General features: G+C 38.0%; 1 protein-coding gene across 2 annotated transcripts; it reads right to left on the bottom strand.

Annotated features, from left to right (window-relative positions):
- Positions 1-1,933: 1,933 nt before the first annotated feature.
- On the bottom strand, positions 1,934-20,564 carry NUDT21 (nudix hydrolase 21). 2 transcript variants are annotated; one of them, XM_068527817.1, is made up of 7 exons: positions 20,321-20,564; positions 17,138-17,338; positions 16,211-16,274; positions 13,452-13,541; positions 8,992-9,067; positions 8,215-8,329; positions 1,934-2,133 (listed from the first exon to the last, which is right to left on the bottom strand). In XM_068527817.1, the coding sequence occupies exons 1-7, from the start codon at positions 20,434-20,436 to the stop codon at positions 2,103-2,105; spliced, it is 693 nt and encodes a 230-aa protein (XP_068383918.1). In that variant the 5' UTR covers positions 20,437-20,564; the 3' UTR covers positions 1,934-2,102. The 2 variants fall into 2 exon arrangements, with proteins under 2 accessions (XP_068383918.1, XP_068383919.1); XM_068527818.1 differs by lacking the exon at positions 1,934-2,133 and adding an exon at positions 4,005-6,615.
- Between the last annotated feature and the right edge of the window lie 103 nt (positions 20,565-20,667).

A 20,667-nucleotide genomic window follows, 5' to 3' on the forward strand; every position in this document is an offset into this window, starting at 1 on the left:
TTGTATATTTATATGGTGAAATATGTAAAGTATAGCTCAATAAGGCTGTTAAAAAAAAAAAGCACTACCAAAGAAAAGTGCTACCTTGGGGGTCTTATTCCTCATTGTATCCCCAAGGGCCTGTACTAGTGCCTGATGCAGAGTAGGTATTCAGCAAATATTTGTTGAATCTTACAAACTTTCAAAAGAAAAGGACTAAAATATATTCAAGGTCTCTTTCATACCTAATATTCTAATTCTAAAAGTTTATTAGTTAGAAAACAAAAGATCGCTCAGCTCAACGTTATTACTATCCAATTTGTAATTTTTAGAAACATCCTATTAAAGGGCCTGTGATGAACACAACAGTTTGGCTTTTACTGGGGAGGACGAGCGTGCACACACACACACGCTTTTTTATGAGATCTATATGATTAAACTTTCAGTTCCCTTTGGTTCTTTACCTGCAGCCATTTGATTAAAATGCTAAACTTTCAACTTTATTGATAACTAAAGTTTTATATGGAAAAAAGGATAGTGATTTTCCACAGAAGTAACTGTTCTACTTTATCTGAGCCCCCATAAATTTTTTTTTTAATTTAAACTTGGTAAATTCTTTTTTTTTTTTTTAATTTAATTTAATTTTATTTATTTATGGCTGTGTTGGGTCTTCGTTTCTGTGCGAGGGCTCTTTCCAGTTGCGGCAAGTGGGGGCCGCTCTTCATCGCAGTGCGCGGGCTTCTCATTATCGCGGCCTCTCTTGTTGCGGAACACAGGCTCCAGACGCTCAGGCTCAGTAATTGTGGCTCATGGGCCTAGCTGCTCCGTGGCATGTGGGATCTTACCAGACCAGGGCTCGAACCCGTGTCCCCTGCATTGGCAGGCAGATTCTCAACCACTGCACCACCAGGGAAGCCCCGGGAAGCCCCCCCATAAATTTTAAACCACACTATCCAACTATCCAGATTCAATCCAAGCCACAATAGTTATAAAATATCATATACCAAACTTGTCCTGTCACCATAAGAAAGGGGCTACTGTTAATAAATCTGTCCTTATTAAGGTACAATATTCCACCATCTTGAATTCAAAGTGTTATACTGAGTTATATTTTGAGAGAACCACTACTTTCTAAGTGTTAAAACTTTAGGCAGCCTGTTTCCTGGAATGACTTTGTGTTTAATAGCAACTTTTAACATTTGATTCTGACTACATAAAAACTACAGTCTAAATATTATACTTTTAGAAGCTTGTAATTTCTGAAGATTCAGTATGAGAATAGGTGACATTAACCTAACTATATAAGGTTATTTTTTATTTGCATTTTAAAAGATCTTAAAGGTTTGCATCTGGACATCTTACTGGGATAATTAGTATTTGTTCTGCCAACATTTTGTCCTCACCCATTCCAAGAAGGTAGCCAGGCTTTTGCACATCCTTCCCTCAAGGATTTTTTTTTTTCAAGGACAGAACCCACCTTCTAAAGTCAACCAATGCTCCTGGTTCTTTGTACTGCATCCTACATCATGATAGGAGTGGGAAAGGAGACCAGACTCAGGGGGATAAATACTAGTGTGGCCAGGAAGGCTGGACCATAGGCATAGGGGCCACCTGCATCATTTGCATCCTAAGGCCCAAGTGTGGCAGGGAGGCAATGGAACCAGACTTAAGAAGCTAATTCAGCTTGGACAAATATCCATGGAGTCCATGATGGAAGCTAGAGGTCTCCCCACCCCCACCTTCATTTCAGAGTACCATTTATGCTTTCTGGATTCGTATGACTTTGGGTAGGTCCCCTATTCCCAATAATGACTGAGACTGAAATTCCCTGCCATTTTGTGAGATGGGGGCTCTGATTTGGTTTGATTTAAAGGAAATAAATATAACATTTCAGACAAACCAGAGTTGTGAAGATTCATATCTAGATACATTATTGCTCTTTTCATTTTTAAAAATATTCAAAAGCCTTCTATATTCATGACCTCATTTGATTTTCACCATCCCGTGAGAAACGCTGAGTAGTCTGGGTGTTGTTTAAGGTTCTCAGCAGCCTAGGAACTGAACTTCATCATCTAATCCGGTAGCCTTCATTGTGCTCCCATGGAATTCTGCTTATGTTTTCATTAGCTGGACCAATGTGTTCCATTATTAAATCTAGCAGAGGGGAAAAAATAATAAACTCAAGTTCATAGGGAAAAAAGTAAGTTAATGGGAACATTTCAGTTTTTAGCGTTTCTTTCACAATTTTTCATAGCTCTTTGGTGCCTGCTATAAACAAGTAGTAAAATTTTCAGAAAAACTCTGCAATAACTGTTATCAAGTTTTGTTCAACTTTTGTTCAGATATAAAGTCTCAAGGCTATGGTTTTATTACACATATATTCTCACAAACCGTTTCTATTACAATAATGAGATTAAATTGCAAAATATTGGGCTGGCCAAAAAGTTCATTCGGTTAACGAATACATCATTCAATAAAGTTCTTGGTGAAAATGAAAAATGTTTTTTATTTTTACTTAAAACCAAGTGAACTTTTTGGCCAACCCAATATTACAAAAGTAGCAAGCATGGTGTCAAAGCACATTATGACCTCCAAGCAAGTTTGATTAAAAAAAAAAAAAACTAAAGTCAATACTCTCTTTGGAAACTGAGTCCCCAATGATATAACACAGTTAACAAAATTGCATGGCAACTTCTAAATGCCAGTCTTCAGGTTCCAAATCCAATGACCCTTTCACACTGCAGGAAACTGAATCTGCCTAAGACAACTGCCAACACACAATGGAGGAATGCAAGGGGAGGGCAACATGGATGTCACAGGTCTTCAAGCCCTTGCTGTTATGCAAGTTGTCTCTTACCTAATGTAATGGCCTCTGGCCAGTGACACTGAAAAAGAACCGTGCAGGATTTCTAATGGCACGCTAAGATTAGTAGCCACACACAAAATCACAGAGTCATTCTAATTTTTTTTATTGAAATGACAATAAAATAAAAAAAGAACAGTGACCATTTTAATCAAACTTTTACTTTACAAATATAAAAATATAACCAAAACTTCAGTTTCTTTTATACATTTTTCTATAAACTTAATGCCAGAGAAATTCTCAAAGCCAAACTATAAATGATGCTTGTACATTATGATGTGAACACAGCAACCAAAGTTTAAGTTTTTAAATGCGCCGCTCTTTCCCTTAACAGAACATAATACATTTTCTCAATTTAGCTCTAGTCTTACAATACAATCCATCACTAAAATACAAATTACATCTAAACTGGCTTAATCTAGATTTACTTAGGTTTTAGTCAGTTTTTTCACAAAAACAAGCTAGATAAATATAAGCTAATATTAAAATGTGTTTTATGGCTCAAGTCAAATTACAGTATTATGCTTCTCATTACGTATTTAGCAAAGGCAAACTGCTTCAAATGAGTCCAGTTTAACCCAAATAATGAGTAATGTAAAACATGTGGAATAATTATAGGAAATCAAACCTCATGCTTATATAAGCTGATTTGTATTACAGCAAAACCCACTAAGCCTTCTATGACAATGGGACGTACAAAATTTTGCACTCTCTGAAGCAGTCTTAGTGATGGGCACGTACTGTTCCAAACACTATGAACTAGTGAAAACATCAAGTTTGAGGAACTCCAACATGGAAAAGGTACTCCAAGAATTTCATCTCAAAAAATGAAGTCATTAAAAACCTGAGAGTGTAAGAGTCGCACCATTTAAGAAAGGGAATTTTAAACTGATTGCCTGCTGGCCTGCTGAATTTGGAGGACCTCTACCTCTCACTTCTAATTAACCATATAAGAAAACAGACTGGCTAGTTTGGGTATGTTTTATCCAAATAAAATGCTAACTTAACAGAACCCTTAAATATAAAAAATAACTGAACCATACAATGCTAATTACAAAGGAAGACAATGATAAAAAGTAAAAAGTCTTAACTACTGTTAAAAGTACAAATTCATACACAGAATTATCATAATGCTATTTTAAGTATTATCTACTTTTAAAAAATCACAAGTCTTCATCACATAGAAAAAAATAGATTTCACTTTTCTTCAAAGGGATGTCAATCCTAAATATGATTTAAAACATTTGCGTAAAACTTTTAGTTTTTCCCTCAACCTACTGAATATTTTCCAATGCCATTCAGTAGTCTTATATAGAATATTCACTACTTAGATTACTCAGGGAAAAGAACATGGCATATATTGTAATTATACAATGCAAAAGTGGGCTCTCATTTACAAACAAACCTGGAACATAGAAGGCATTCAAAAATATAAGTTAATCAAGAGTTCATTTAAAAACTAGTCAGTATTTATTATGTAGAGAATTGGAATGCACATTTTAAGACTGTTGGTTCTTGAAGAAGTGTGATAAGAACTTACCTAACGAAAGTGTTAAACAGTACCCTTGTACCCTCTTTCTAATGGAATACATCAAATCTGAACTTCCCTAGTTCTACTATTTTCATCAGGAAACTTAACAAGAGAGCATTGGGATACAACTATAACTAACCAGTTCAAATACAAGTTCTAAAAATTTGTGTTTGTGTTATGAATTTTACACTCAAAACCAGATCTATTATATTCCAAAGTTACTAACTCAGCCAACTTACTGTTTTTCTCACTTAAGTCCCAGGGTATGGATGACTGACTCAAGCACTTATACAACTGGGAAGTAATGCTCAAGAAAGAATTTCTAGGTCAAAGCTTAAGTTACAAAAGGACACGAGTGGCCTCGAATCAGATGACTCTTCAACTCAAACACTCCTTACTGACAGCACTTTATAAATCACACCAAGAAAAAGTCTGCCTCTCCTCACTCTCCCCAAATGGCAGGAGCTAACACACCTGCAAGTCATCACTGCAGCTTTTCACTTGGATTCCAGCAACAATCATGGAAGGTGGGCTAGATCGAGCCATCTCCATCTCTGCCTTCCCCAATCTTGTAGGATTCATCAGTGAGCTCACCAGTAAAATTACAGTTAAGTTAGAAACAAGTGAATGTAAACCAGAAGGGCAGGACTGTTACACTTGAAGGAGGACGACTATCCACAAAACTAGGGGCTTTTTCAAAGGAGATCCCTGGTCATTTTTGGTCTGGAGACTGGTGCTCACCTACTACTAAGCATGGGCACAGCTATAGTCACTATTAGATACGTAATTGTGTGAAGATTTGACAGGACCTCAACTAAATAAACTTGAATGTTTATAAACATAATTGCTCAACTGCTCTTGGTCTGATTTTCTCAAGTCTAAATAGGGAAGAATGTATGATGTATCTTTCACATCACCCAATATTCAGAACAGCCCTGTGGTCAGTACCATAAAGACGTACAACTAACCAAAAGGTCATTTCTATCTATTAAAAACATTAACTGTGTCAATCTCTTTTCTTTAAGTAGGGGCATCTTATAAGATTTCCTCTACATTAAACCTACAGTCAATCATTTGTAATAAGGCATACACAATATACCATTAAGCAATAACACGACCAGCAAACTCTTTTGCCTTAAGATTTATTTTTTAATTCCCTCAAATTTGATCCTAATTTAGCAGTGTTTTTAAAAGATTTTTAAATTTGGTATTTTTCTCTTATGCTGACAAAATCTAATTCTGATTCAGATCATTCCAAAATATTTTTGAAAAGGCTTTGTGTCACTCGTTAAAACCAAATTTTCATCTCTTTCACTGTAACTTCACGTCAATTGAAATAACTAACTTTACAATCCAAGAGTTCAAAACGTAACAGACCCACTTTTAAAACTTCTTTCACGTTCACAGATCACCATTTTACCACGGTTGTAAGAATAACTAAGATACATAAATTCCAACAGCACAAATGTTGGAATTTGTGCATTATGGGGGAGGGCTCTAATGAGCGCTGGATCTCTCTCTTTTTATACCAATGCCCAAAACTTTCCCCAGCCTAGTCAATTTTAATAGTTTCCCGTCTGTTTAATTAGGATCTGTTATTTGTGAAGTAAGATCTGGTGATACCGGTATAAAATGTACTAGTCAGTAATACACTGGGAGTTCTGCTGTAATACAACTCATTAAGAGTGTAAAACTGGTACAGGAGTTGCACCTTGGACTCACTCGAGCAAATCTAGCTCCCAAAAGTAACAGAAGATCCTCATCACAAAGATCTATAACACGGTCTTGGAGTATACCCCCAAGAATGGTATCGGAGCAAGGGTCCCACAAACTTTATTGACCTAAACCTGCCATTGTCTCTTAACATTCACCTGCTTAGTGGGAGAAAAGCAGTCCTTGCCTGTAAGAATTTTACAAGTTTAATGTGAAATTAAAAAACAAAACAACAACAAAAAACAAATAGAAAGAAGTCCACTTTCTTTAATGTTGTACAAAAAAAGTATGAGTAGAACCAAAAGTAAATTAAACATTATCACATTTGTTTACACCACAATCGAGTTTTTCATATTAACTTTACTATTCAAACAACAGAAAGTAGGTGGTAATTTAGGGACTGGGGAAGAGATAAAACCAAAAAAACTTTTCTAGCATGTTTATTCTACACTGTGTATAGCTGTGCTCACAGAGACGGCTTCCCTTACTTCTCTGCTGCGCAGGAATTCAGTTGTATATAAAATTGAACCTGAATTTCAAAAAGAACAATATCTTTATTAAAAACAGTATTATTAACATAGTTTCTACCTTAGTTGATAAAGAAATTTATTTGGACATTTCAACCCTCCCTTGACATTTTGGGCATTTTCTACAGAGAGACACCCTTTTCTTCCACCTGTCACATCTTACACATTAAATAACAGTATCGCTGAATACTTACAATTTAAAAAACTTTTAAGAGTGTAAATTTGATTAATTATCCACTTTCCTTGAGGGAAGGAAAAGTTTTTATACCTCATTGTATTCTGACCACTCAGCACAATTCCTGTTACCTGATAGGTAGTGTTTAAATAAATGAATAATATGACTCTTTTTTCATATCCCATACTTCAACATGTAACCCATCAGCAGACCAAAGCAGAGGAGCAAAAGATGAAGTCTGATTTCTGTGCCAAGATAGAAAGACCAATTTCATACTAAACAAGCTTTCATAGAAGGCCAAAATCACTACTGAAATTGTTTTTAAACTAACATTTATTAAGCACTTACCAGGTGCCTGGCATTATTCTAAGCACTTTATATTTGTTATTTCATTAGTCCTCACAATTCTGTGAAGCTGGGACTACCATCTCCATTTACAGATAAAGAAACAGGTATAATAATTTGTCAAAGGTCACATTGCCAGGAGGCAATGAAGATGGAATTCAAATCCAAACCCTGACTGTAGAATCCATATTATTAACCACTATGTTATTCTGATTGACTCAAGGACCTCAACCAGTACAAGTCAATTTAAAAAACAAAACAACAGGGCTTCCCTGGTGGCGCAGTGGTTGAGAATCTGCCTGCCAATGCAGGGGACACGGGTTCGAGCCCTGGTCCGGGAAGATCCCACATGCCGCGGAGCAACTAGGCCCGTGAGCCACAACTACTGAGCCTGCGCGTCTGGAGCCTGTGCTCCACAACGAGAGGCCGCGATAGTGAGAGGCCTGCGCATGGTGATGAAGAGTGGCCCCCGCTTGCCACAACTAGAGAAAGACCTCGCACAGAAACGAAGACCCAACACAGCCAAAAATAAATAATAAATAAATAATAAATAAATTAAAAAAAAAAAAAACACACACTTCTCATCACTCCATCTGCCTTAAAAAAAAAAAAAAAAATCAAATTCCATGTAAAAATTCAGGACTTAATCCCACATGCCCCAACTTGGGCCTGAATAGATTTCCAAATGGAAAGAGAATATGTATTACACCTAGAGATTCAATTCTCCACATTTTTATATATGTAACTCCCATCATATTTATTATCCTCATATTTATTATACATTGCTGACTACTATTTTACCATCTCTTCTTTGAATGAAGACTTCAAACTTAACTGTAGAGAATATCAGATTTGGGGAAGAATAGATGCACAAATACCAGAATGTCATGCTGCAACTTCGGGTCTGAGGACACAGTCATATTTAATCTTTGGCTTAATCTGCACAAGACCTAAGGATCCATCTACTGTCTTAGTTTCCTTGAAGACCAAAATTTATGAACTGTCCCTCCTCAAGTGGCTTGGATTATTTTAAATCTGGCAGTTTAGACTAATCAACCACAAAACATCCAACTTTCCATACCTGCTCAAAAGCTGGGGGAGACTAGAAATGATGGGTCCATATCCAGGTGCATTGTCATACAGTTCAAACAGTGGTGCAGCTACCAGCTTGTAATTTTTAGGGACTGCAAACAAGGCTAAAATAAGATAAAACAGTATTCATTTTCTATATTTTCTTATATAATCACTGCTTCTACTTCACTAGTAAAGCAATAACCAATTTTACATTTGAGAAACTTTTGAGGAAAAAGATAACTCTCATTAACACACTTTGGTTGTGTCTTTTAAGCAAAGTTCATAGTCACAGCTTTGAAACTGACTCTCTAAAGAGATCTATGCTGTTAACAACCAAGAGCACCTTATGAGTGCTGGCCCTGGGAGAAGGGGGAGAAGACCCCTCAGCTTCTAATTTATTTTGAATTCCATTTTAAAAGTATCAAAAAATGGAGTAATTATTTGTTAATATGCACAACAGAGCTAAAGACTATATTAAAAAAATCAATTCAACTGTCTCCTAAAATTTTCAGTTTATCACAATGTGAAAATCAATACAAGCAGCTAAACAGTTATTAAAAATACTATAATCTGGTATTATAGACTCTAGTTACTTACTTTTCCCTGTAACATGACTGGTAGATCCAAGAAAAACTAGGTAATTCTGTATAAAAATGGTATGTGCTTTTAGTTTAACGATAAATCCCCAAATTCAAGGAACTTGGGAAAAACACAAATGGAAGTATCCTTGAAATTACACTGCAGAAGTTTTTAAATGGCTGCCTTCAAAAACAAAATAACTTACCCTTCTCTTGAAGCTGAACCAAAAACAACTTCTTATGTTCCTTAGGTTTTGTAATATGTGCAGGAATATATGGATACTAAAATAACAAGAAAATAATTTGTAGTTGCCAAGACATCCCTGATACCTCCCATGCCTCCACTGACCAACTTCTCCCGTTTCAGACATTAAGCTCAAATATCAGCCCTCTGAGACCAAGTTCTCATAACCCCAACACAATATTAACATGTATACCATGGCTTCATTTATTTCTTACATGTTTACTCCCCAATACACTGTAAACTGCTTGGAGAAGAAGAATCCTTTCTAGTCTTCCCTTTACCAGGATCTGGTACCTAACAGATGTACTAATAAATAAATGCTTTAATAAGTATAAAATATCAAGTAGTAAACCATTCAGCTGTTCAAGACAATTAAATGTGTACACATAGGATTTATTGCTTGAGAAGTTTAAACACAATGAAGTCTGATATTGATGTTTTTAATAAAAGTTGCCTTTTAAAAATATATCATTACTAAGTTAAATTTTCTAGAATCCTGATGTGGACATGTTTACTATATTAAAAGTTTAAATACAGCCCGTGAGGTATTTAACAGGACATTCCTCCCCACAACAACCACACACGCACATGGGACACATGCTGCAGGAACACCAGATGAGCCGTCTTTGTCAGCCGGACAAAGTCAAATTGCTTGTGAAAAATGAGAAAATATTTTGAAGAATTTAAAGGGATGAAAAGAATCAGAGAGAGAAGGCTGCTACCTGAGAAAGAAGAATTTTAACACAGAATTTTAAAAGTCTAAGATAGAGACTTCTTTTTGTTCTACTGTGTGCATATAATGAAAACCTCTCCTACATCTCCCCATAATACATTCAGAAAAATCTACTTTTCTTTTGGAGTATTTGAGGGCAGGGGAATTAAAAAGTGCTGAAAATAGGCATAATGGGAAAGGAGGATAAAAACAGTGGCTGCCAAAAGGAGGTATTATCACCCCCATTTTATGTAAGAAACTTGTGCAGAGAGGCTAAGTATCTTTCCCACGATGATACAGCTAAGCAGTGATGCCAGGATTCAACTGAATCTATCCAACTCTCATCTAACTACAAAAGCCTATGTTATTTCCCACTATGCTGTCCCAATGGCACCCAACCAGTACTCTGGCTAGAATAATTATGTACCAGAGCTATCCCTAGGGTATAATGAAGCAAGACAGTTATCCTAGACTTTGGAGGTACCCTACACTATCATGAAAACCAGGCACGTTGGCAGCAACAGAGAGACAAAGAAGTGAGAAGAGCCTGAACAGCTCAGTGAGACCTGTGGTTCACATACAACAAAAGTTCCCAAACCATGGCCAAACCAGTGACCAGCATTACCCCAATTTTCTTCTACTCGAGGCTATATGTTCCTTTTCGTTTAAGCCTTTCTTTTCCATTCCTCATCTTGGTGTTTAAGCCAACTGCACTTTATACAAAAAGACCAGGGACATGGTGTGATGCTCTCTTCCCACTGACACCTAACCAATACCCTAAATTTACTAAATAAACACACAATCCTTATGTCATATCTTATACTAACAGAGTCAAGCTTAGGGTTCAGTGAATTAAGAGAACTGTCCTAAAACCGTGGTAGGGGAGGTGAATAAGGGTATTCAGAAAAGTAGCCTGGAAAATGTTGGTATTATTACTGAGCATTTTCCAGTTAGATCAAGGCATGTTCAAGAAACCAAAAAAGGTTTATAATACTTGTTCTATTTATCTTTAGACCAGGAACTTCACTATTTCCAGATGAAATTATACTTTCCTAACGCCAAGACAATTCTCGGGTAGTGAGCGTGAGCACCAGCTTCCACAGCACCTTCTCTTCCTCTCCTGCAGCTACACCAGTCAGAAGACGACAAACAGAACAGTCTTCTGCTTGGCTAATATTTTGTGTAATTCTTGACCTGGAACATCTTATCATGCAAAGAAGTTACCAAAGGCATAGAGCCTTGTCAGAAGAATTCAGGATCCAACTTACAAAGGCTCCCATTAGTCAAAGATAGGAAAATTTGAGCATTAGTAACATTATCAATCATTACAATGGATTAAAACACATCAAATATATTGAAACCCATTAGGTCAAACGACACTTTAAAAGGTCACCGAAAGAGATGCTTTTTGTGCTTCTCATCAGTTTCTCATCCCACCTCAAATTTCAGGGAGGCTGTGCTTTAAAGTGTCAAAAAGCTCCCTTGCTTGCCTCCAACATCCCACTCTTGCTTTTCAGCCTCAAAGCATTTCCAAAGCCCTGGAAATTCTCTCAACGAGTGATAGGTCTCAACATGAAAGTGCAAGGGAGTTATTACAACCCTCATCCAATGGGGGATGGAAGTCCCTGGCCTCCCATCCTTCCAACAGACAATTCTGAGGTGCATCCCATGTGGTTCCCCATGGTCCTTAGCAGGATCAATCCAGTTCCCCATAGCTGTAATAAGATCAATTATGTACCCTTTAAAAACAAAAAACAAAAAAAAAAACTGCTGCTGCTTCTGGTCTCCCTTTCCCTGCACTCTGCTGCTTCCTGGGATCACATCCCAAACAAATTACCTGCACCCAAGTCTTTGTCTTACTCTCTTTTTTGAATAAAGTCATGACTTTGGAGGATGCTAAGAAATTAACTCATTCTTCTGAACACCGGTAAGTAGAGGAAAAGAAGCATCTATTTTTTCCTACACAAACTATACCTCAGGGTAACAAATAATTGGTAAGTTTTTCTTTACATAAGGAACACAATCCTGATGAATTAATAGATCTAGGAAACTATTACCCATGAGCTACTAACATTATGAAGAGACAACCAGACATTAGAAAATTCCTGATGGAAGTAAACAATACCACCCGTGGTAGCCAGGCTCCAAGATCACCCTCAATGATCCCTGTCTCATGGTATCTCCTCCCACAATGTACTATGTTGGTCTGTGTGACCAATAGCATACAGCAGAAGTGATGATATGTCACTGCGAAGATTAGGTTATAACAGACTGAGACGCCAGCTGTCTTACTAGGAGTTGCCCTATGGAGATGCTCTCACAACAACTGAGGGAGGCCTTCGGTCAGCAGCCAACAAGGAACTGAAGCCTTCGGTCCAACAGCCCAGGAGGAACTGAGAGGTATGCTGACAAATACATGTGTGAGCTTGGGATCAGATAATTCAGCCTCAGTCCAGCCTTGAGATAATGCAATCCCGGCCAAGAACTTGACCATAACTTAGCTGGGTGACAGAACCACCCAGCTAAGCAGCTCCCAGATGCCTTACCCTGAGAAACTAAGATAATAAACGTCTGTTGTTTTAGGCTGCTAAGTTTTGGGAAAATACGTATACAGCAATAGATAAGTAATATACCACCTATGACAAGCCTTGTACCCCCTTCGCAAAAAAACTGAACCCAAATCCAGTCTCGTGATCTAACTAACCAATTTATATAGGACATGGAGGAGAAAGCTATGTGTTCAATAATAACAGGGGAATGCAATCAGCAATGGAAACACTAAGGACTTTAAATGGCCTGTCTCCATTAACAAATAAATTACAAGGAAAAAAAGAAAGACAGGGAGCCAACCTACAGAAGAAAAAGAGACTTAAGAGACTATCCTAGGGACTTCCCTGGTGGTGCAGCGGTTAACAATCCACCTGACAATGCAGGGAACACGGGTTCGAACCCTGGTCCAGGAAGATTCCACATGCTGCAGAGCAACTAAGCCTGTGTGCCACAACTACTGAAGCAGGTGCACCCTAGAGCCCGTGAGCCACAACTACCGTGTGCTGCAACTACTGAAGCCCACGCGCCTAGAGCCCATGCTCCACAACAAGAGAAGCCACCGCAATGAGAAGCCCACGCACCACAATGAAGACCCAACGCAGCCAAAAATAAATAAATAAAAAATAAAATTACAAAAAAAAGAGACTATCTTAATTCAAACAAATTATACAAATAAAATTTGAAACATCAGGGATATGTGAACAGTGACTACACATTTAATGATATTATGAAATTATTTACTTTTAGTATGATAATGGTAGTACTGTGGTTATGTTTTTAAAAAGATCCTGACTTTTTAGAGATGCACATTAAAATATTTACAACTGAAATTATATCTAGGATTTGCTTCAAAATAACCCAAGATGAGGGCAGCAGGAATGGAGCAGTCAGGGGAGGGACAGGGTTGGTGAAGTCTGACCATGAGTTGCTAACTGCTGGGGTGGATAATAGGTAATGAGGTTTGTTTACTTTTACTATTCTACTTTTGTATATATTTGAAATTTTCCTTTAAAAGAAAAAATGCTTGGCTTTTTAAATTTAAATTAAGGAGGGAAGAAAGGAAATTTCAAGTCAAATTCTACTATGATCTTTTTAAATGGCTGGAATTAAATCAGCTTCCTACTTCCCCAAATGCCCAGCAAATGTAACTGAACACTAACCTGAGGAGGTTCAAAATTTGGTCTCCACCAGTTACCAATGCAGTCATCAATAACCCAGTCTTGCAGGACTCCATCTTGACGACCCAATATCTGTCAAAAAGAAATGATAGAGCCAGTAAACAACTAAATATACATAGCCATGAATATCCTTCTTCAGTGAAGAAAATATCTTTGGCAGCACTCCTAATGGAGACTAATGGCTAATATGCCTCCCACATGGATTTCCTTTCTATAATTTATTATTTATTATCTGTGTCACTCTGCCCAAGACACACTATTTGTTCAAAATTAGCAATCTAGCATCAACATAACCATGGAGGACCAACACATCTGTTCTATGCCCTTGCTATGCATGGAAAACCAAAGGTGGGCTTCCCTGGTGGCACAGTGGTTGAGAATCTGCCTGCCAATGCAGGGGACACGGGTTCGAGCCCTGGTCTGGGAAGATCCCACATGCCGCGGAGCGACTAAGCCCGTGAGCCACAATTGCTGAGCCTGCGCGTCTGGAGCCTGTGCTCCGCAACGGGAGAGGCCACGATAGTGAGAGGCCCGCGCACCGCGATGAAGAGTGGCCCCCACTTGCCGCAACTAGAGAAAGCCCTCACACAGAAACGAAGACCCAACACAGCCATAAATAAATAAATAAATAAATAAAATTAAAAAAAAAAAAAAAAAAAGAAAACCAAAGGTGATCAATTACCTACACCAGCCAATGGCATACAATAATTTTTTCTAGAATCAACTGTAGCTTTTGTAAATCACCCATCTAACCAATCTATAGAAATAAGTGTGCAAAATTCACAATTTTCATTTCTATAAATATGTATAACATAAGATTAAGGTTATTTTAATCAAAGCTATATTCTATATATTTTAATTGGTCAAAAATTCGTAATGAGAAAGAACAGTTCCCTGTCCCACTTCACCATTCCCACTGGCTATAACTTTCAACTCTTAGCTGTTTTCCCCCAATATTTGCCTCTATTTTTAAAAGCATTCTTCTTGTTTTTAAATATACAGTTTATCTCAGTTTTACATTTACAGAAAAGTTGAAAAGATGGTACAGAGACTTCCCATATATCCCATACCCAGTTTTCCCTACTTTTAACATCTTACATGAGGATAGCACATTTGCCACAACTGATGAACCAATACTGATACCTCCTTATTAACTGAAGTCTGTATTTTAATCAGATGACCTTAGTTTTTACCTACTGTCCTTTTTTCAGTTCCAGAATCCCATCTAGGATATCACATTATATTTGCATTTCTCCTCAGGCTCCTCTAGACTGTGACAGTTTCTCAAACTTTCCTCATTTTTTATAACCTTGACAGTTGTGAGGAGTACTAGTTAGGTATTTTGTAGAATGTCCCTCCATTAAACTGGTAGAAGTCTATAAGTCTCACTATTCAGGATGTAAACTTTCATGTATTCTCCCTACCTCCTCAACTTTTTCATTGTTCAGTGTTTTCTGATTCAATCTCTACAGAGAATTAATCAGCAGCCAGTCTTTGCCTAAACGTACAGAGTGGGGAAGATGAGCTAGGTATATAAATAATCCTATACAGACTGCCAGTCAATTCAGTTTTCAGTCCATGCATGCCCCCTCTTTCACTGGCACTAGGCACCCCCAATTCCTTGGCCCTTCTGGTGTTCTACAGTGCTGGGTCCTGGGCTTGCCCTTCTGCTGGGCTGAGGTTTTGGCTAAGTCAGTTATGATTTCCTCATCTGCTTTCTAGCTTCTAACACTTTTTTCTTGCTTCTATCTCATTTTGCACTCCCTCAATCCTACTGGATTTTTATCTTTCTAAAACCCCTTTACTACTTGTCGGTAGAGTTCTGAGAAAAAGCTGAGGTAAGCAGGTAGGTTCAATCTACCATATGTAAATGAAAGTCCAAACGCAGCACAATATTTAAGAGTTGTAATGCATTTAAAAAATACGAAAAAGACAAACCAATAGGTCAAAGTGGTAGAATTACAGGTGATTTTAGTCTTGTCTCTCCTACTTTCTGTATTTGCCAAGGCTGTTGTACAGAATATGTATTAGTTTTGTAACTAAGGGGGTGGGGGGATTGCATGCTAAAAAAGAAAAATATTTAATAATGAAAACAGCTTACAATCTCAAAAACCTCCAGCATCTACATGCATTTGGCCCCAAGTCTTTAGAGGCAGACATTAGAACAACTTCTAAGAAGTAGCACAACTTGGGCAAAGCCTAAAAGATATGGGCAAAAATGAAAACAGGTATGTAACAGGAATCATTCCCTTGTCAAAATTCTATTGACACCTACTCTGGAATAAAACTACCTGCATTCACATCTCCAGCTTCACGACACACTAGTTGTATAACATCAAGCAAGTTACTTGAACTCTCTGTGCTCTAATTTCCTTATCGGTAAAACAGGATTAATAATAGTACCCACTTCCTAGTGCTGTTATGATGAGTAAAGGAATTATCGCATGTAAAGCACTTAAAGTGCTTAGCAGTTAGTGCTCAGTAAATGTTGTTTTATTAACCATTATTGCTGTATCTACAATATCAATGTAAAATAATGTTAAGATAAAGTAAGTATAAATTCAACTTGCAGAAAATAAACATTGTACTAACACTCTCAGGTTTAAGTTTTATTTATTGAAACTAAATAGTTAAAATAAATTCATCCTTTTCAAGACATAAAAAAACCTGATTATGCATTAAGTTAACGATATTTAAATGAGCATTAATGAAACCGTTAAAGTGGTTAAATAGAAAAATACCTCTGTCATTAAGCGTTTTAGTCCTTCAACTTCATCTTCTCCTGGGTTAAGCTCACCACCAGGTCTGTATAAAGGTTAAGAATTTCAGCTTTCAACTTAATACAATTTTGGGACAACAGGAAGAACACAATAATAATTATTTCTATCAAGTAACTGCATAACACATTTCAGTATCACATGATAAGGCAATCAAAGCAAACAAATGGCAAATGGAGGGGGAGAATGTGCTAGAAAACTGAATTCATAATGTTAAGTTGCCAGACTAACAGTACACAAACCCTAGTTTCAAATAAACAAAATAGGTACCACAACATAAACATCACATAATTGCTGGAAACCAGTCCATCCCAATCTTTACTCTCTGGAAGTTATCTGGTGATAATGGAGTCGAGAAACGCCCAGAGAGCAATGGACCCACATTCTCTAGATCTGAAGAATGGGGTATTTTTCAAGATTTCCAAACTAAGTATTTGAGAACTCTCTTTTTGGTACAATCTGGTCAAATAGTTGTGGACTAAACACGTATTGAGAGATTTATGAGCTTAAATGAGAAAACTAAACAATTATCTATAAAAATGTAACCCGTTTTAAGAATAGGAAACACTATTCATCCTAAGCAGGAAATAATATCAATTGTTCTTAGTAATGCTACAAAGACACCTAGAAATTGAACTTAGACTCATTTGTTTCATGGGGCTCCTATCAAGCTCAGTCATTAACATCAACAATACACAGAAACATGCAGATTTGTACTTAGGCAATAAATGAGCACTGCACTGGAGAAAAAAATGCTTTTGAGTTTCTCTTTCTAAAGACTCCGTTAACAGCAGTGTTTGTTGAGATAAATGACTAAAAGCTAAAACTGTATTCCAAAGCTGCAGAGAACAGCAATCCTATTAAAAGTTGTTAATTTCCAATGACACTTACAGTTTAAAGAAAGTTGTTCCCAGCTGTAGCAGTAACACATGGGGTAGCCGGTGCTCATGGACAATCAAAACCCCTTCTACAGTCCTCCTCATGCCAATTTTATCAAATTCCTCCCTCATCCGCTGAAATCTGGCTGCAACGGAGCTGTCCTTCTCATAGAGGGGCTCTTTTGTACCAAAAGTGTAATTGGTAAGAGGGTACCTGTGATCCAAAGACAAACATCAGAGAACTGTAGAACATAATTTACCAGGACAGATACCAATCACATATAAGGAAACCATGGTAAAAAGTTTATATATTACACTCAGAGACAATAGGATATGTCCAAAGTTAAACAACTAGTTAATAAGACAGCGGAGACTAGAATATAGCTCTTTGGACTCTAAGGCCAGAGTTTTCATTAGGTCAAGCTGCTACTTCATACTTGAACTTTCAAGCACAGATGACAGTATCCTTAAAGCCCTTAAATGCTTAGAGGAGTGGCTATCTGAGTAACTGGTAATCCTCTGGTTTTAGATCATGGATGCTACACTAACACTGCCAACCTGGCTAATGCGCCCTTGGGTTCCTCTACTAATCTAATCATAAATTCTATTAATTATGGGTGCTAATGGCTAATCTCTCTTTCTTCTACAAGCTGAGCCACCACTTTCCATCATCTCCCCAGTTATTTTCTATTTCTCCCAGTCAACTATCTTCAGACTTTTCTTGTACCTTTCTTCTTCAGATGAACTTTTCTTCCCCTTCTAAGTCTTTTAGCCTTCTGCATTTATTCTATTCAGTATCCTTATTCTTCCTTTCCCCTCATTTGAATCTTTCCCCCACTAGATGTAATCTGAATATTCTCTCCTCCTTTATCAAGAATTCAAAATACGACTTATATTGAAGACAGTTTTCTTCTTACCTAGTAAGATTTTTTCCTTAAAGATAGTTTAAAAACTCATATTTATATTTCATCACAGGTACTACCTTGTAACCCCTCGATCATAAGACTTAAAATAAGAAGCCTTTGGTTATAAGCCTTTGAGTAAGAATGCTTTGGCCACACCTGTCTGTCCCCAATGCATTTAGTCTATCAAAACACCTTGCATTAGAAATCAACAACCACATAACTAATCCACTTAGTTATTCTTGAAAGGGAAACAAATCAAGGTTGCCAAAACTTAAAAAATTACTTTAATTAATCCCAGAGGCCAAATTCTAGGCATAAGTGAAGCAGCTCTAAAATAACTAAAATGAACTATTTCCAAGATGCTTTAAAGATTTTAAGAATTTCCCCAGTAGACTCAATGCTAAATCTAACATATTCATCACTAGCAGCAGCAATCCCACACAGCACTGTGTGCCCTGCAATTAAAAAGAAAATGCTTTATATGTATTAACATTGAGTTCTCACAACCTGAGTTAGAAAGAATTAAAGACAGCTATAACACATCTCTACTGTAAAAGCCAGCTCTCCCATCAAGAGATGCCATCAAGATGAAATGTAAGAATTTTCAGCTGTGAAATGAGAGTGCCAGCCCAGACACATCTGTAGTATTCCCATCATACCGTGAGCTTTGTAAAGCAGGGACTACACCTTACTTCCTCACCACTGTATACCCAGCATTATTCCCGGTGCCGGCTACAAAGTAAGCATTCATGCAATATCTCATACAATACTTCTTAATAAAATATATTGGAGGAGAGAGAACTTGTTTTCAATTCAGACCATAACTCACCCACGTGAACTGAGTTCACAACACAATCATTTCTGAATACTGTGTTTATATAGGAGAGGAAAAGTACTGCAAATCCATTAACCCATAACTTTAATGGAGCAAAAATTAAAACATTTTCACCGTTAGTTCCATATAATGGTTTGATGCAAATTGATCCAATAATCAAGGTAAATCAAGGGAAAACTGTGAGTCCTAGTTCTAATTACCAGTGAAAGTAATCCAGAAGCTGTGCTTTCACATTTTTTAAAAGAACATTTAGCCTTTCCCATTTCATGGGAATATTATGAGGATTTTTCTAAAGACATCATAGGAAATTAAAATGCTATTATGTTAGTGTAATAGCTAAAGATATTAACTTGTATACTATCTACTAGTTCCAGATTTCATAAACCCAACATTTTTATTACCTAAATTTCCAGTACCTGTTTTGTCAAATAAAACAACAATAACCATCTTTTCAATTTCAAATCACTTTTGAGGAAAGAAAGTTCATTTATTTGAATATAAAATAGAGAAACACCTAAAGTGTCCTACCCAAACACCAATATCAGTAAATCCTTGCACCCTTTAAATACTGACCAGCATAAACTGGCCGTTTTCTTCCATTAGGGTCAGCACCACAGTGCCTCACAAACTTTCAGAAGTGATTGATTAAAAAAAAAAAAAAAGAAAAAAAAGCACACTGATAATTTCTTGAGCAAGACACAGCCCGAATGTCAATTCCCTGTCACAGCGAGGTTACTTTTGAGAGTGGCTTCGAAATGCAATGGCTTGAAGAGCTTAAACAGAATGATGCTGAAAATAAACGCAGCCCGCAATGGGATCTCTGGAGCTATATTTTGGTCCTCGCCACGGTCTGAAAGCCCAACCACAATGAAAGCCCCAGCCCCCTCCCAAGCTGGGCCCTCCTGGGCGCTTGGATGCTGTCGCTGCGGCAGGGAAGACACGTGAATGCATAGGGGGAAGCCAGATAGCCCTGAGCAGACGAATAAAATGTGTATTCAGGAGCTGAAACGCAATAAAGCAACAGAGGAAAAAAACGAAACCTGCGCGTTATAGCTAGATGTAGAAAGCTTACTATTAGAGCAAAGCAAAAACTGCAAAAGCGATGCTACGTTATACCACTCATGCCAAATAAAAACACACAAAACGATGCCATACACGCAATGTTGAAGGATAAACACCACGGTTTGTGGCCGCTTATCCCCGGAGAGGTGAGGAAAGAATGAGTTCACAGCAAATGGGGTTTTCCTACAATGACTGAATGTAGGGGCATGGGAACAAGCCATCTTTCCAGAAAAGGGAAAACCCTCTCAACTAGGACTCTAGCCCCGTGGTGCTGGAGGTAGAAGAAGCGGAGTCCCCCGAGGGCGCGCCAGAAGGAGAGGACTGGAGTCTTTAGGGGCGCTCACGACGAAGGGGATGCCGACAGGACAGCGCGCGAGGGCCAGGCCGCACTTACAGGTTGATAGTGCGCTCCAGGGTGAGGGGCTTGGTCTGCTGGATGTACTTGTTGCCGAACTGGTTGACCCCGCGGGGCCAGCCGGTCTGCGAGCGATTGGGCGGCACCACGGACATGCTGGCGAGCTCGGGCACTAGCGGCGAGCGGAAAAGGAGGCAGGGAGACGTTCCCTGTGCGGGCAGCCGTTATCTGCGTCCCACTCAGCAGCCGCCGCCCGCCATTAACAAAAAAGCGCCCGAGGAGGCGTACGCACGCCGGAAGTGCAGCCGGAGTCTCTGGCGGCAGGAAGTAGAGAGGCGGTGGCCTACCCGACCAAGCAACATTGATCCAATCGCTGCTGGGATGGC

Source organism: Eschrichtius robustus, chromosome 19, assembly GCF_028021215.1.
Source record: "Eschrichtius robustus isolate mEscRob2 chromosome 19, mEscRob2.pri, whole genome shotgun sequence".
NCBI lineage: Eukaryota > Metazoa > Chordata > Mammalia > Artiodactyla > Eschrichtiidae > Eschrichtius > Eschrichtius robustus.

Excerpts from the sequence above, each read along its gene's own strand:
- NUDT21 (XM_068527817.1), bottom strand. The coding sequence starts at position 20,436 with ATGTCCGTGGTGCCGCCCAATCGCTCGCAGACCGGCTGGCCCCGCGGG. Across the intron at positions 16,275-17,137 it reads GGAACAACTTTCTTTAAACT|ACCTGGTGGTGAGCTTAACC; the intron begins GTAAGTGTCATT and ends ACCTTTATACAG. Across the intron at positions 2,134-8,214 it reads CTCCCCCAGCTTTTGAGCAG|ATTTAATAATGGAACACATT; the intron begins GTATGGAAAGTT and ends CCCCTCTGCTAG.